General features: G+C 40.4%; 1 protein-coding gene across 2 annotated transcripts in view; it reads left to right on the plus strand.

Annotated features, from left to right (window-relative positions):
* LOC308220392 (SAM and SH3 domain-containing protein 1-like) overlaps positions 1 to 17,455 on the plus strand; it is a gene marked incomplete at both ends in the record, with an annotated part of 560,546 nt that overhangs the window by 504,930 nt on the left and 38,161 nt on the right. For both annotated transcript variants that reach the window (XM_080616328.1, XM_080616327.1), the window contains 4 exons: positions 7,408 to 7,452; positions 9,024 to 9,106; positions 10,003 to 10,115; positions 11,778 to 11,879. In XM_080616328.1, the coding sequence (XP_080472454.1) occupies positions 7,408 to 7,452; positions 9,024 to 9,106; positions 10,003 to 10,115; positions 11,778 to 11,879 (343 nt within the window). The remainder of the gene's footprint in view (positions 1 to 7,407; positions 7,453 to 9,023; positions 9,107 to 10,002; positions 10,116 to 11,777; positions 11,880 to 17,455) is intronic.

A 17,455-nucleotide genomic window follows, 5' to 3' on the forward strand; every position in this document is an offset into this window, starting at 1 on the left:
CAGACTTGTCAAGCGGAAGTTGCTGAAGAGCACGCACGTGTGGGGTGCTGGCAGCACAGGGCAGCATTGCTCAGGGGCTTTGCATTCCCCTGGCATGGGGAAGCTGCTGTGCTTCTGGCAGCTGTGTCCTCAGCTCCCTGATTCAGCTGCTCACACAAGTGAATGACTCTGTCATCCTCTCTGTGCGTGCAGGATGTACAACTTAAACTAAGCCCCTCACATGCTGAGTTCGTGCAGTTTGGCAGATCTCTGATGGCTTGTTGGGAATATCAGAGGAGGAGTTGTAGGCTGCTTGGGATCACAGCTTTCTCTGAGGTTGATGGCAGGCAACCAGTGAGGCCAGAATACAAGTGGCTGCTATCTGCATGCTGTTGTCTCTGCAGGAGGGACTGTTGACTGAATCTGTTTTTAAGGATTTTCTGCGATGGATGTGCTGTAGTATCGTCAGTCACTGTCCCATGGTATAAACTTGAACTCCAAATCACCCTAAGGCTATAAGAGTCCCTGCAGTTCAGTGTTCCTATCTTCCACAGTGATTTTCAGTGGATGCAGCAGTCTTTAAAAACAGGTTTCGTTTTGCAAAAGGTTTTATGCAAGCCTCAATTCTGCCGCCTTTGGTACACTGATCTACTGGTGTTTGCCATAATTTTAACACTAGATTTGCTAATCCTCTTTCCCTGCAGCATCCAAACTGCAGGTCCAGGTTTGAATGCAGGAGGTTATTAAATCATCCCTCCAGGTCATGGATGGGGTGCTTAAATTCTATCATGTTTGATTCTGGCAACTTGTCAAGGTGTCAAAATTAACTTTGGCAGGTATTTGTAAGCTCATCTGCAAATAGGAGTGTGGGGCTGACAGAGGACGTGAGACAGAGAGGGGTCAGAAACTGAGAACAAGAAAGCAGAAAACATACAGATCTCCCAAACTGAGGATGCTAAAGTCTGCACTTAGATACTAATTGAATAAATTGTTTCCTTTGAGTAGCTGAAAATGGAAGGGAATATTGGAAGAAAAATAAGAGCTTGCTCTTGAGATGTCTGTGTTTAAGGTAACTTTTTTTTTTTTACCCCATGCTTGCAGGAATCAAAAAGAATCAGTGAATGCATACAGCCGTGTTTTCACTTGTTTGAGGCCTGATTTAGTCAAAGCCAAATTATTCATGGTGCCTTTAAACAGCCTTCTCAAGAGAAGTAGGGCAGGAAACTCCCACAATAACCCACACAATGGGAGTGAGAGGACAGCCAAACGCCACCCGGGACACGTGAGAAGGGAAACCAGTGTGCCTTTGAGCAGCTGGAAGAAGATTCCAAGCCTGGTAATTTTGTACGAGGAAGCATGAAGGGTGCCTTTCACGAGAAAGTCCGACTTGTCGCAGCTAGTCGACACAGCATGTAGTGAGCAATGCATGCAGAGCAGGGGTGCATTGCGTGCAGTATGTTGGGCCCTGCTCTTTGCTGTTGAAGAGTTTTTAGCTGGCAATTATCTGCCTCCTGGCTGGGACCAACCAGTCAGTTACTAAATACATGGTGTAGCCCCATCTGCCTGCTGCCAGTCACCCAACTGAGCCTGTGGGACTGACATGGTGGCTTCCGTTCTGGTGGTGGTAGAAAATACATGTATGCACGCATGGCCCACAAGTAGCTCAGTGTTTGTTTCCACTGAGAAAGTTTTGACCTGATTAAAGAGCCATTGCTATGGAAACCTAATGAGAAGATAATTGAATGAAACATCCTTACTTTCCATCCCTTTCTCACACTGGTGCCAGCAAGGTCAGAGCCTTGCAGGCCTGCTTTCTCTTCAGGTTCATGCAAATTTGATAAAAATACCAAAGGCCTGTTTTCTTCTCTGTGCCAGCTCCAGTTAGATAAATTATCTTGTATTCAGTCAGGAGCAGTTACAAGTCTGTCAGTTTTTCATAGTAATTATGTGACTGGGCCATTTCTAATGCTCATGGATAACCAAATAGCTTTGCAGCAGAGCCAGCATGGACTTTTGCATCAGTTTATTCACCATTATGAATGTGCATGATATTTGTAGATTGAAAATCACATCCCAAGCATTTTCCTCAATGGGCTATAAATAGTGATTGGGAAGGAATAAGAGGGCCACTATCAGTTTGTCGAAGATCATAGTAGTTGTGGCTTCATTATCAGATGGTGCTATGCACCTGTGGATTTTATGGCCCATAAATGAGATGTGACCATGTGTTAAAGCACATCTGCATTTAAAATAATGTTAAAACAAAAATAATGTTAAAATAGTGTTAAAACAAAAACCCATCAGAAATCCCATCATTTTCAGTTCCCATGTTTGTTCTGTTTGGAGAATAATGAGCTTTCAAAAATCAACAGGCACATTCATGAAAACAGCACATGGTGTCATTTGTTTCCTTTCCCAGTTCAGGGGTGTACCAACACATTCACATCTCGGGGCACATATGACTGTGTCCCTTGTAAAATCAACTGCTCTGTATGTGAGATAAGCCCCAGTGTTTTCTGTCTGAGATCAGAATCAATCCAGAGTTAACAGGGAAAGCTGTAGCCTAATAGTTCAGTGCAGCCTAGTTAAAACATGTCTTAATAATCAGATATGCTCACAATTGGCTTGTGATACAGGTTGGGCAAAGAAGAGATTCAGAGCAGCCCTGCGGAGAAGGACTTGGGGGTGTTGGTTGATGAGAAAATGAACATGAGCCGGCTGCAGTGTGCGCTCGCAGCCCAGAAAGCCAACCGCATCCTGGGCTGCATCAAGAGGAGTGTGACCAGCAGGTCGAAGGAGGTGATCCTGCCCCTCTACTCTGCTCTCGTGAGATCTCACTTGGAGTATTGTGTGCAGTTCTGGTGTCCTCAACATAAAAAGGACATGGAACTGTTGGAACAAGTCCAGAGGAGGGCCACGAGGATGATCAGGGGACTGGAGCACCTCCCGTATGGAGATAGGCTGAGAAAGTTGGGGCTGTTCAGCCTGGAGAAGAGAAGGCTGCGTGGAGGCCTCATAGCAGCCTTCCAGTATCTGAAGGGGGCCTACAAGGATGCTGGGGATGGACTATTCATCAGGGACTGTAGTGACAGGACAAGGGGTAATGGGTTCAAACTGAAACAGGGGAAGTTTAGATTGGATATAAGGAAGAAATTCTTTACTGTGAGGGTGGTGAGCCCAGGGTTGCCCAGGGAGGTTGTGAATGCTCCATCCTTGGCGGTGTTCAAGGCCAGGTTGGATGAGGCCTTGGGTGGCATGGTTTAGTGTGAGGCGTCCCTGTCTATGGCAGGGGGTTTGGAACTAGATGATCTTAAGGTCCTTTCCAACCCTAACTAATCTATGATTCTATTTGTGCATTGGTTCTTCTTTGCACTCCATGTTTTAGAGCCCATCTCCAGGATTCGAGGGTTAATATATAAATGGAAGGGATTGCTTAAGTATATCGCAAGGTCATCCCCACTGTAGCACTTTTATAGAAAGATAGAATCAAAGACTGTTTTGGATGCCTGGCTTTGCTATTGTTCATACAAACCCACAGGCTGCAAAAGAAAAGACAGAAGTGCCCTCCAGAGGCAGTTGTCATGTCCAGGTCTTTGCTGTCAAAGACTTCTGGTCTGGTCTCTTATCTTTTAATATCCCTCTTAAAAGCAGTTAGGTTGTGAAGCTGCCCTCCCTTAATCTACCTACTGTTGGAAGTTTGTCCAAATAGTTAGAAAATACTAAATTTTTTTTTTTTTTTTTTTTTTTTTACCTAGCTTACGTCTACTTGTTCCTGTGCCTGATTTAGTAATAGGCAGTAATTTTGCAGCTTTCAGTTTTGACAGGCTGAACAGGCACAACTTTTCTAGCTTTCTCTCATAAGATGAGCTGTTTGGTTCCCTGACTATTCTAACAGTTTTTCTCTTTACTGCTTCAGGTTCGAATTCATCTTTCTTGAGCCTGAGTAATGACAGTTGTACAGCTGTTCCCATATGTATTCATGCTTTGTACTGCCATTGGAATTTGCCATTCTTATGCCTTTTAGGCATGTTGGTTTTTATCTCAGTCATCCTTTTTCACTTGGTGTATCCCCAGATACTGTGTTACTTGTAAACTCCAGTGTTTGAAAGACTGACTTTTGTGTGAGTCCTGTTTGTGTACTTGCACATTTTCGTGTTGAATGTACACTCATTTTTGTTAAGCCTGTCTTTCTAAGCAGCTGGTTTCCTGGTCTCCACTCTGGCTGTTGCTACTAAATTTTGTGTCACTGATCACTGAGTGGTCTGATGTAATTTACTAAACCCCACTGAAACCCATCATCTTTCTAAGGCAGTAATATTTGGTTACTCCCAAAAGTAGCTCCATTTTTAGACAATCTATTACACTTCGCCCCCCCCCCTTTGTTTATTTAAGCGGTTTGTCTCCAAGAAGCCCAAAGTATCAGCCTAGAGATGGGGAGATGGGTTTGAATTTGTGAGATTAATGGATTAAAGTTTTGGCCCATTCTGCAGCACACTTCCAGAGATTATGATTTGATAAGAAAGTACTCCTTCCCTCTGGCCATAAATCTTCCTTCTGGTCTGAACATATACCCATACATTTCTTCTGCTATATGCTGTGACAGAGTACATTTCATGTGAAAGCTTGCTAATGAAGTTGTACATCAGACTACAACAAAAATGAAGGCCTCCATGGTGGAATAATGGCATTTGGCTCCCTTTCAGACATGCAGTGCTGAAACTTCTGCCAAGTGTCGCTGCATCATTAACTTTCAGTGCAAGTTATCAGTCTATGAATGGAAGAACACAAATCACTTTCAGTGCACGTTCACAGAAGAGCTGCAGCTTTAACAGAGTAAGGGAGTGTAATTGGCAAATCAAACATACAGTGACTCTGAGATACTCTGGAATTTTTCACCAGTCATCTAGGAAGTAAATGCTTGATTGATTTTACTGAGGATTTTTAAGCATCGGAGTTGTTTGGTGGAACTAAAAAGCAAGTGCCATATCAGGCTCTATGTGGTAAGTTCTGTTGGCATTTCCATCTCTTCAGACCAGCTGTTAGCATTTTCAAGGTCATCCCAGGCATGGAAGATTTCCTCTTCAGAGAATGCATGAAATGATAATTGAAATTTGCATACTCTGATGAAACTCAGCATAGTTCTTAAATCAGTTATAAATGAGAAGGTGGTCTGCTTGCTGTGGATCCTTTTCTTCTCACCCGCTTTAGCTCAGGCTTGTCAGAAGTTTGCTCCTACTGCTCTTCCCCTTCTTTGGAGTCCAGTGTGAGATGAGTTGGTGGCCTCAGGCTAATTCCCAATGAACAGATGTCCACATCACAAACATTGCCGCTACACCTGCTACTTACTTGTATTGTTGTTGGCAACTGTGTGAGAGGAGAAAGGGATTAAAATGGGTTTAGAGGCTAAAGAACACAAGAGGCTGCTTCTTTGCTTTGAGTCTGATTTCAGTACTGAGACAGAATTGTGATCATTAACACAGAATTTTCTCAGGATAGTGATTTGGTACATTTAATGGATACTGAATTCATTAAAGATAAACAGAATAACTGATTGGTTGAGGTCTATGCTGAGGTGCAGAACATGTAGTGGATTCATTTTGTCGGTTCCAAGAGACCTTGGCTTTCTTTTTTACTTGGTTGTCGCCATATACAAGTCCACATAATTTTTATCTGATTTACCTTTATTTAGAAAAATACTCGCTGACGATTTTGCTGTTGAGTGTCTGGATGAAGTCCTGGCCTTGTTGAAAATCTTCAGATTTTTGCTTTTCTGGAGTTTCTACCCAGAAAGCATGGGGTTTGTGTTTTTCTCCTGCATTTGTCATTCAGGCTTCTTAAAAACTAAGCATTTGGTGACATACCACTTATATCATTAACTTTTCCCGTTCAAGGGTAGGGAAAACACTAAATATCTCCCTCCGCTTGGTGCACTACAGATCTGAAATTTGGTTGGTTCAATTAGTTTGCAGTTTATATTGGATTAAATTTCTAATCAGTCTGAGGTTGAAGGGGATTACATTTCAGAGTGGCACTGTGCCAAACCCTCCTTGTCTAGTAAATCAAGCTGAAACTTCATACTGGCTCATTTCCCCTTTAATGATGCCTTTTCAAGCTGATTGAGTGTGGTTTTCGTGCTTACAAAACACTGGCCAGTAAATGCTTACATCTTCTGAACTGGACTGAACTAAAATTTTCCTTCAAGTGCTTTACTGAATTGATCAAAAACTCTTCATTGCCCTCTTCTGGGGGTCTAAGAAAATGCAAGGGGCCTGTGCAAGCACTGTGGACAGTAACAGGAGTATGGCATGTGTGTGTTCTTATGTGGTCTCGTTCAAAGAACGATTTAGCTTGAGGTCTTCTTGGTATGCTGGGGTATGCATGTTTCCACTCTGCATGGCTGCAGTACAGCCACAGCACAATAGGACATTGTCATGTTGTGGGGCCGGTTGCTCGGCAAAGGCGCTGCAGTAATGCTTTGCACTTGAAGCCTCCAGCAAAGCCATTGAAGCTGGCAGAAGTCGTTTCACAGGCTTGGCACAGCATGGTTAAATAGCGATTCCCATAGGAAAGCTTCAAAGAATAGGACAAGATTTGGTAACTTCTATTAGCTTCCTTTTATACAGACACGAAAAAAAAAGGCAATGAAGCGAGATGATGTTGTCTCATCAGAGATCCCACAATGAACTGTTGGCACTGAGGTGGAATCCATTATGGAAGACTGGTTCAATGAATATAAAGACCAAGAACAAAAGATTTACTTACTGGTTTAGTGGGTTGTTTGTAAAGTCCATGTTCTGTTAAAATAAGTCCCTTCTGCTAGCTTTTGAGGAAGGGAGTTACACATTTGTGGGAAAGCACACAGGGGGGACTAGGGAAAAAGCTGTGTCTCCAGTCATCTATGATCCCACTTCATAGCATCTGCACAAGCTTTCTGTACCTTGTCTTTAAATCTCTGCTTCTCTGTTCCACACAGTGGCTTCTGAAAGGTTAATGAGTGCATATTTGTAGAGCATGTTCAGATAAAAATCAAAATAGGCTGAAAACCTTTGTACAGCTAAACACATACAGCAACCCAGTGCTACAGTTTCTAAGGCAGACAAGTTACTGTTTTACAAGTGGAAAGGGGAAAAATATGTGAAAAAGTGGTTTTTTGAGAGATCCCTAGGCTACTTTGCCTTAACCATAGGTTTCTGTTGGTACATATTTTTCTACACTGGTCACAAAAGGCGTGTGTAAGAGGCGAACTCAGTTACTGTGGCCAGACCAGTGGGTTCAGTTTTTGTTTCCAACTTGCTGTGTTGAGAAGAAAGGGGAAGAGAAAACAGCTCATGATATGTTGTTTGGAAACTATAATTTATTGTAATCAGACAGCTCTCATGAAATGCTAGAAGCCTGCATCAATAAGTCCATTTCTCTTTTTTGTCCTAGGCTGTCCATTCATAAATCAAGTTCGGAAGAAGGCTCTGTAGGTCAGTATATTTCATTTTATTAGATACTCCCATGGAATACTTAAACAGGTTTTGAGTTTTGCTTGTGCTGGGATGCGAATAGCTGACTAAACACAGTGTTGGCAGAAGCCAGCAGCATTTTTGTGTGTGGGGAAGGAGAGTTTCAGCAGCTTGAAGTTTGATGCTGGGTGTCTCAGTGATCACTGAGACTGCCCAACCAGCATTGTCATGTGATAAATACGCATCTTTTGACTTGTATTGAATTTCAAATGTTGGCATGTTAGATCACTGCTAGCCTGTTCGTTTTTGTATTCTGAAAATTACCACCACCAGTGAATAACTGGTGGTTTTATTTTTGTTCATGTAACGCTATAGTCTTTTCCTTTGTTTCTGAACCATTTTGTATTCTTAAATATGTATTTGTTTTCCATTGTCTTTCACTTTTTGGGATTCTGTTTTCTTTTTTAAACTTACTATAATTAGTTCATACTGCTATCCTAACATTAGTTGAGCTGATACAATTCTGGACAAATTTTATTTTGCTCATTGGAGAGGAAAGAAAAACTGGGAGGGTTTTTTTGTTTGTTTCTTTTTAATGTTTTCCTAGGGACATTTCCACCCAGTCTGTACTTGAGCTGTGTTTCAGAGTCAGTAAATCCAGCACCAGGTTTTCTGGGGCAGGATCCAAAATACTATATTCACATGCTAAAACTCAGTGGCACAGTATAAACTGTGTTCCTTTGAGTTTTTCAAAAGCAGAGGGGTGATGCAGCTGTTTACCGGTAGCGTTTCTGCCAGATGAGGCACAGTATGTTCTCTTGCAGGTGGCATAAACTTTATAGCACATGCCCTGGTTATTTCATGAAACAAAGTTATATGCCCTACATTTAGCCAGATACTATTTCTTTTTTAGAACAAATGATTTACTGCTGGATTATCAAGCCATATGCAGATCTGACATTAATGGACCTGGAGATCCAACCTTGCACAGTCCAGGCATACAAAGAGTCAGATATAGCTGATGGTCTTACACAATTTCTCATGCCAAGTAGTAGAATGTGTGTGTTTGTGCATATGTGTGTGCCTGTGTGTGTGCATTTATATATATGTATATACAAGGAAAGTATTTCTCTTCTGTATAGATAAGCATACTGCACACACATACTGGAAAAATAGTTATCTGAGTTGTGGATTAGGCTGCATAATTGTGGTTCAGTTAAAGAGAATAAAAACCAAAATACTTCAAAAACACTTCTATACTTGACATGAACAGCTCAACAGATATCAAAATGAATGCAAAATATTTTCTGTTTATAATTCAAAATATGTAAGTTACTGGCTTATCTCAGTCCTCCATAGCACTGGCAATTATAACAGAATGTGCATTTCCCTGAAATAGCTACATCAGCATAGTTCTAGTACAGAATACATCAAGAAAAATAAAAAAAAAAAAAAATAGATATTTTTATTCTTGTTTTTACATAGAAAATACAACTTAATGCTTGAAAATTTTCTAGCATTCACTAACTAATGTTTCTTTCTGAAATTCTTTTTCCCTTTCCTCTCCCCTTCCCTCCCCACTTTCCTTTTAGGGAGAGCAGACTGGAAAAAGAAAAATAAGTTTTTTTGGCAGAATTTCCGAAAGAACCAGAAAGGACTAATGAGGCAGACTTCAAAAGGTAAATCTGTTTTTATGACACACAACCTATCCGTATAAAATAGAAGGAGCCAGCATCACAAATGAGTAAAAATTCATTTGCAACAGTGTTGCAGTTGGATCTGGGAGTATGACAGGTTTGGTTCATTGTGACAGGGCTCAGAAAGAAGAGTCACATTTTGTGAGACTACAGACATGCAGACATGGGCTGGGATGCCTTCTCCACATCACTATGTCTGTGTTCAGACAGATAGTGGAAGATGACAGAAGCCTACTTAGGAGGTTGAAAAGGGGTACCATTGACACTCTCAGTTAAGTGTGGGTCCTTGCTTGCTCTCAAGGCAAGTTCTAGGTGTCCATGCTGACATGCCAAGCAGATGCCAAAAGGAGAGGTCCTGGTGGTAAGAGCCCAAATACATCCAGCACCATGTCAGCACAGTGGCTGATTAGATTAGATAGCATGGATAGATATGGGGACATGGCCAGTCCACAGCAGAGAGCTACAAGGGCCCAGCACACCATTCCTGAAAAGGCTTCCCATCCGCTCTGGCAGCGACTACAGTATTCCTCAGGGCTGAGAGCAGGACTTTTCTTAGCACCTTCTGTTTTGATTCTTGTCTTTCAGGGTCAATAACTGTGTGGATGACAGTCACTTTTTACTTCTGCTTGTCATGTTCTCTTGCTTTCAGTGTCAAAGTAGACTTTTCTAGCCTTAATTTACTTTCTTTTTCTGCTCGATTACTTCCAAATCATTCAGTCCTTTGAAATCATCATATAAGCCTGCTCTGGGGAACGTCTGTTTTCTGGCCAGACAGATCCATATGGCAACCATATTTCAGACCATCCACTAAAATCCAGTACCCCACTCTGTGCATGACCTCTTAGACATGCTTGTTATCTCTGTGCTTTTTCCTTCAGGAGAGGATGTAGGGTACGTGGCTAGTGAGATCACGATGAGTGATGAAGAACGGATCCAGCTCATGATGATGGTCAAAGAGAAGATGATCACCATTGAGGAAGCACTTGCTAGGGTATGATTGCCTATATACTTCAGTTTCCTTGAGAAACAAGTTTTAGGACATAGGCTATAGCAATTGGAGTTTTCATTTGCTCAGAAAACATAGAAGAAGGGGGAGAAAGCCTGCATAGGTAACATAAATCAGATAGCAATTTCTTTGTTTATGGGGAAGGGTGAGATTTAGCTCAGCCAAAAATGGATGTCCCATGCATGGTAAATTAATTGAGTCCTAAAAGCATTTGCTTCTCTCGGTTAGCAATAAAAGGTACTAATCAGAGAAAAACTGTCTAAAGTAAGGGACAGGAATTTCACCTGTACTAGCCTTTATTTACCATGTATGTTCATAGGTTTGTTTAGTACTAAAAGTAATGCTTCAAGTTCTGCTGATCTTGCCTTATTTGTTTCAGAATACATATATTTCTTGTTTTATTGCTGCTAGTGGCTGAAAGGCAGTTTGATTGAAGGCTTCCATTTTTCAGCAATTAAAACTTAGAAAAAAAAAAGTTTAAGTTAAAATCTATTCTGCTTGTTTCTTAGCAAAAAAAGTGATGTTTGTTTTAATAGCCTTCAAGAAAACATATTAGGTGGTTTTGGCATTTGACATTAAAATCAGCATGGATATATCTTTTGATAAGTGCAGTGGCTGTCACAAGTGTCTCTTTATGAAATCTGAATGTTAACAAATCACAAGAAAAGTAGGTGTAAGGTATTGTATTTGTGCAGCAATAAGGCTGAGATTTAATTGTCCAGGAGCCAAAACAGTGTTAAAGTTTCTGCACCACATTTGATTTTGTACGCTTGTGGCAAAGACTGTGATGGAACACGTTGTATTCTGTATGGGCTCCATTAGAGGAGCAAACAACACAGTTCAGATCATGAATTGACACTCCAATAAATTTCTGTGCTGATAAACTAAATCTTGAGATATATTATCCTAGAATATAAAGCTATGTTACCATCTGAAGAGAAGATTGCTTTGCTGGGAATCATATCATGAAAAAAAAGAAAAGCTAATTTTTTAATTACCAGGCAGTAATATCGGGAATGCTTTCACTTCTCTGCTGTTGAAAATTTGAGGGAGGAAGGGTTGTACCTGGTCTGTATGGTACATATATGTACTGGTACTGTTTCCCTCTAGTGGTCTGAGCTACTAGCTGCAACTTTATTTATTAATATCAGCAGTTCTTGATGATCCTTTCAACAGTTTGACTCCAGTAAGATTGATTTTTTTGTCTTAAGCCTTTTATTGAAAAACAGAAAAGATGGTCTTTTGTTTTAAAATTATGGTTCCTAGTGATTGCTGCAGATCATTTTCTCTATGAAGGAAATTGGCAGGCTATTGTGATTTAATCTGTCTGCTGTAAACTGTGCCTCTGAAATGGGGATGTGTAATTTATATTTTCCAGTGACACTTCATCAAAATCCATTATTTACAGATCACTTCCTTTTAAGAAAAAAAATCTCATCATTAAAACTACTGGTTCTTAACCAAGTTAATTTATTTTGAACAAATGAGACATGCAATGTGAAAAGTTCTGTTTCTTTCAGTTCCACAATGATACCATGGGGGGGGAGGAACGGGGAGAACTGAAAGGACATTAACTCTTTCTATTTTAATGCGGCCTGATAGCTTCTCCTCACTGGAAAAGCTTCTCTGTGTCTTTTCAAATTTCAGCTGAAGGAGTATGAAGCCCAGCACAGGCAGTCGAGCACTGTAGATGCTTCAGAATGGCCTGATGGTTCTTACTCAACATTTGATGGGTCTTCCAATTGTAATGTAAGTACCTATCATTTTGATATAGCTCTCCAGTATCATTTCATATTTAAATTCTTCTATTGCAGTCAGAAATATCGTGATTTACCTGACGATTTCTTTATTAGCACACTTATAAATTGACTTTGTGATGCCATGTTCTGTCTGCACAAAATATTTAACATGGATTTTAAATCTTCAAGGTCAGTTGTCTTGGACTTTAACAGTCTTATTGTATAATGTCTCTTTTTTATTTTTCTTTTTTCTTTAATCTGACCCTTTTTCACTGAGCTTTTCAAGTACAGGTCATCCTAGGCAAAAATACCAGTGTTCCAAAATGTACAGAAAAGCGCTTTTAGGTTGTTTAGAGGGAACTGTTTCACTTTACTGATTCATAGTAATTGAGAAAGAGAGTTTCTCAAGCCTTCCTAGCCCTTTTTGATACATTTTAGATGAGGGTCTGGCTAAGTCCTAGCTACCTGCTGCTTTCTAACAGTTCTATCTCTGCGTTTGCTAACTCTTAGCTGAGAGAGTTTGCAGCTTCTGCCAGACCCATGGGCAGTAAGGCAGCTTTCCTCCATCATTTTTACTTTTGAGCTGTGCAGCTTCTGTTGTTTTTATGAGTACCAGACAGCCTTTTGTATCATACCATACTGAGTTAATTAGTTTTTCCTTCCAAATATCTTCATTTTCACTGAGTAGTTTATTCCACTTCATTTCTCTAATTAAAAGTTCACAGATAAATCTTAGAGAAGAACACATTCGACTGTCAAATGCAAGCTTTTTGTAACCCATGTAATTGAAATACAGACTTTTGAGACCATTGATTGATTTATTTATTTTATTCTCTATGGAATTTCCTGCTAACTGCAGCAGACAGTTAGCTTCTCCTCCTTAAATAAGAAGAGGAATGCTATGTCATTTTATGAGATGTTTAAAATATTTTGTGGTGGAGAAAGATTTTCTTGTTTGTATTCAAAAAAGAATATGCCCATCTTTAGTTAGATGGGAACAGAGAGGGAGCTGATGTTGCCTTGGTACTTGAAAAGTATGCAAAGAACAGAGAAGGAAGGATCCTGACTCTTCTATACTGATTGTTTAGCCAGCTGAAAGATCCCTTGATCTTCTCCTCATCAGTGTTTATAGCCTGAACATTCCCTTCTTAAGACCTTTGGCTAAGGTACCTATAGCGTAAAAGCCTCAAAACTCTCATTTTCTGTGGTCGAATCTCAGAAGGATACTGAATTTCTATCTTAAACCTTCTGACAGTGGTTTACTCTTGTGTTGAAGTTACTGCAAGCTGTGTATACCTCTGAGAACTGAACATGACTCAGTATTTCCTCCCTAATGGAACAACTTGGCACCTTTTCTCTAAAATTGTTTTCCTAAGCCATCTTTCCACTGTGAGCCAAGAGCTCTGTTCGCTCTCTCTTGTGTCCTATTAGGATTTGGACCATCTTCCTCCTAACTTTAGTGGGGGATCTCTAGTCCATCATTGTAAGATACCTCTCAAGATTTTTGCCCTTGCTTCTCTTTTTTATCCTGGTTACATTTAACAGAAGCTGTGAAACTGCTTGACTTCAAGGAAAAGGCAGATAATCTGCAGAAATGAAAGTTCATGTTAGAACGAAAGTCAGCTTGGCTTCTTTTTTTTTTGTGTGTGGACAAGAAAGAAACTGAGGTTAACTGGGGTGAAAGACTTTGGCATATAATTGACATGCAAGAGGGAAAAACTGTCAAAGAGCATAACACTGTCAGATATGGCTAGAGATTGTGTGTGTGTTCACCCGGACTATTTTGTCAAAGGACTCTCTTTTAATCCAAAATAACAAGCTTTTGAGATGTGCAAAGATGATTCTGTTCTCAAGCCATTTCTTTGCCAAATGGTTTGACTTTTAGTGCCATTTGTGTGATTTGTACTCTGCGAATTTGGAATCTCAGCTCGACTACCCCACTCATTTTGTAGAGGCCATGAAACAAAGATGTTTTTCCATATATTAAAAACACTCTGTTAGATAGCCCACTGCCTTCTAACCTCAGAAAGTAATTGAAAATACGAGTCACTGAAATTGAAGTTTCTGGTTTGAATTAAAACTCTTTGGGCAATGGTTCTTCTGGTTCTGTTCACATTTTTTCTGATTTCTTTTTTTTTTTCAGTCTCATGGCCAAATTGTTACTAGGCAGTTTTTAATGGAACATTGTGATCATACTTAATCATTTTGTAAATATTTTATAAACACAAATGATAAAAGCAAATTGCAGGATAATTGCAGATTGAGGAAATTTAGGAAAAGAATAATTTTTAGTTTACTTGCTGTACGTTTGTTTAGTAACCTTGGAGATTTAAGAAATGCCAAGACACTTGTATAATGACCTTTCCACGTTCCCCTCCTCCTTGTTTTATCTGTGTAGGCAGAGAGACCTGCTGCTAGTTAGAAGGACTTGGTAAGATGGGTCACTATTCTAGTGTTTTGTGAAGAATCTTGATCTAGCTTTGCTCAATGAATACATTTCAGGTAGAGGGAAAAAGAAAAAAAAGAATCTGAACAATTAGAGAATCTTAAAATGAGGACAGAACATCTGAAGTGTTCTAAGGATTTAAATACTCCATTGCTTTCAAGTCAGCTCTGCCCACAGCATAAGAAGAGCCACCTACAAAGTAACATCTAAAGGGTAAATATCATTAGTTGTTGTTGTTTTCCTCTTTAGGGGAAAAAAAAGAGCACTTTTTATTTTGAACTTGTATAGCTGTTGTGTGTTTATGACTAACATCGCTGGTGTTGATCCGTAACTCATTTAAAGATTGATTTAAGGATTCTTTTTCCCAGCTTCTCCTCCTCTGAACTACTGTACCAGGGTATGGAAACGTGTATTTCATACCCCTCAAAACTAAACCCTAAAATGAACCACAAGGGATTGAAGGATCATAATCTCAGCATCTGAAGGGAGGCAGCCTGATGTCATTACTCTGCTGTTAATTATATGTCCTGTTTGTTTCCTCTTAAGAAACAAACAAACAAAGGCCTTGACAAGTAAGTAGGTGACTTGGTTCTCTGCCACTTTAGACCAGTTTGTAGCTTTCAGTCTTACTACTGTGGCCCTTTCATTTCACAACAAAGTATGTGTGTTATTTATTTGCTAGTCTGGGAATCCAGTTGAAACTGTTATCATTTTGAGTTCGACGGATCAGAAGTCTGAAATGCCTCATCATTTTTTCACACATTTATTTCTGAATATTTATGTTTCATCTCTGTTGGAATGAAGGCTGCTGGCAGCAACAGTAGACAAGCTTTCATTGCCTTTTGCCAAGCGCTGGGATGTAAAGCAGGTGCAGATTACAAATGGATGCCTTTCTGGGTTTTAGATAAGGGCCTATTTGTCCTCAGGAGTCAGAAAGTCGAGGGAAAAGAGAAGACTTCAAAATTGTATCACATTCTTTCTTTACACTGAGGTGCCTTTTGTGCTTCTTAAAGATAGATATTTGTTTGATAACTTTGGGGGGTGGAATTCTCAGTTCATATACAACAGGGTGGTTCGTCCCCAGAGCCCCGCTGGTACAGCTTCAGCCTGCTCAGAGAGACCAGCACTGGGAGGCTTCAGCATAAATCCTTTCTTGTTCCCTCTGCTGAAAGACTGCTAATTGGTACCAATTGTCATGTTTGATGCGGGTGTGCGGGAAAAGAGGGAAGCAGGAGGGAGGTTGGGACAGAAGGGTGTATCATACGTGTGCTGCCACTGAAACAAACCACTAATTAACTTCGTTGACAGTTTCTGTAGATGCAAGTTAAATGAAGTTGTAATTATCTCTGGACGGAACTGTTTTGTTGCTCTCATCAAACTTCTGTGTTTCAGTTTTGATCAGCGGATAATGGTCAGCCATCCAGAGCTCATTAGTGCAAGCTTCCATGTCGCCCAGCCAGGCTTTGTTTGAAGGGTTCTGTTGGGGGCTGTGCTGTGCTTCCCCGAGACCTCTCCACCTGCTACACGTGGCCCTAGCAGCCTCAGGAGAGAGGCTATAAAATTTATGAGCGGGGAGAACAAAAGCAGCATCTCTCTCCAACCGTACAGCCTGCAGGTGGACAGTGGGAAGCCCGCAGTGCTGTTTTACCTCCCTGACCTCCCAACACTTCTCTACCCATGACTGTCAACATGGCGCTATTACCACTAGGAAACTGGCACCCTGTTTGTTTTTGCTGAGAAGAGCGGCAGCAGTTGTGCAGATCTGGAGGTGTGCCATGCACATCTGCATCTGCCATGAGGCTGATGCTGGGGAAAACCTTCTTTGCATTGCTGCTCATCTGTCTTCTATCAATCCACTTTGACAAATGGCAGTATATGGAGTCCACACAGTAACAGTTCCAGCCAGAGTGAGATAATCTTCTGTTGCTCCTGTTCTTCATATGATTTCCTGAGGACATTTTCATTTACCAGGTCATTAAATGGGGCTGAAAGTTGAAAGGGTGTGCAGCATTGGGTTTGTGTTTGATATCAGGGTCAAAGGCAGAATAACAGATGAGAATGGACTTTAGGTCGTATTTGTTTCAATCTGAGAGATGCTGAAGCTGTTGAATCAGGATTTAATTACCCATGGTGAAAAGTACCCATTGTACAAAGCTGATCTACAAAAGATGAAGTCTGATAGAATTATGTCTGACTCACCACAGTCATTACTGTGTTGTTTGGTAAGTGTGGAGAGTAGGAAGAAAAGAAATAATTGTGGTATAACTTCCATAGCACCAATTACCTTGAGAGTAAATCTAAGTGTAACAACAGCAAATCCACATTATTCAGGGTTATACTGTATTTCATTGGTTCAGGTTCTGGATGCTTTCTAAATACAACGATTTTAAAACTGATTCTTATTCCCATTACTGATGGATTCTTAAAATGTTTAACCATTTGTTAACATTATTATTGCTTATAATACAGACCTGTTACAGTAAACAGGAAAAGACCCTTCTTTTGGTATAGTCATTTTGACTTGTTAGAACTAAGCTCAAAGTCTATGCATATGGGAAATCAGCTTTGGATACCAATGGAGACTAGGGTATCATGTGGGGTTTTTTTAAATTTAAACAGTAGTATTTAAGCCGAGGCAACATGGATGCTTTGAGCATTTTGAGAGCTGTGCCCTGATTTTGCTGTTATCACAGGACTTAACCATTTTTCATGGGGTTTTTTCCCCATTAAAAGCTAAACGGTGTAAGAGGATGGTTCTGTGTTTCAGTTCATCTTGGAGAGCTTGTGGCCACCTCCAGGCCGTGCATGCTCTTAGAAGTAATGGAGGGGAGCTGATGTTGAGCATGGCTATGAATGAATGCAGAGCTTTCATCTTTGCTCTGAATAGTCTGCTGATGCAATTTCTGTTATGATTACATGAAAGGCATTGATGTGCCTCAATGTATTGAGTGATATATTTATTATTGCTATCCAAGTTTCATTAATACTGCTAGTGCTCAGTAATAGTTACAATGAAGAAAGAGCCTACAATAAGACCCAGCTTCAAAATGATAGTGCTAAATTCCCATGCTATGTGCCTACCACAGGGACCTGTCCTGGGAGGCATTGGCTGCCCTCCTTTTTCCACTGATCTCAGGAAC

Source organism: Psittacula echo (genome assembly GCF_963264785.1).
Source record: "Psittacula echo genome assembly, chromosome: 4".
Taxonomy (NCBI): Eukaryota; Metazoa; Chordata; class Aves; order Psittaciformes; family Psittacidae; genus Psittacula; species Psittacula echo.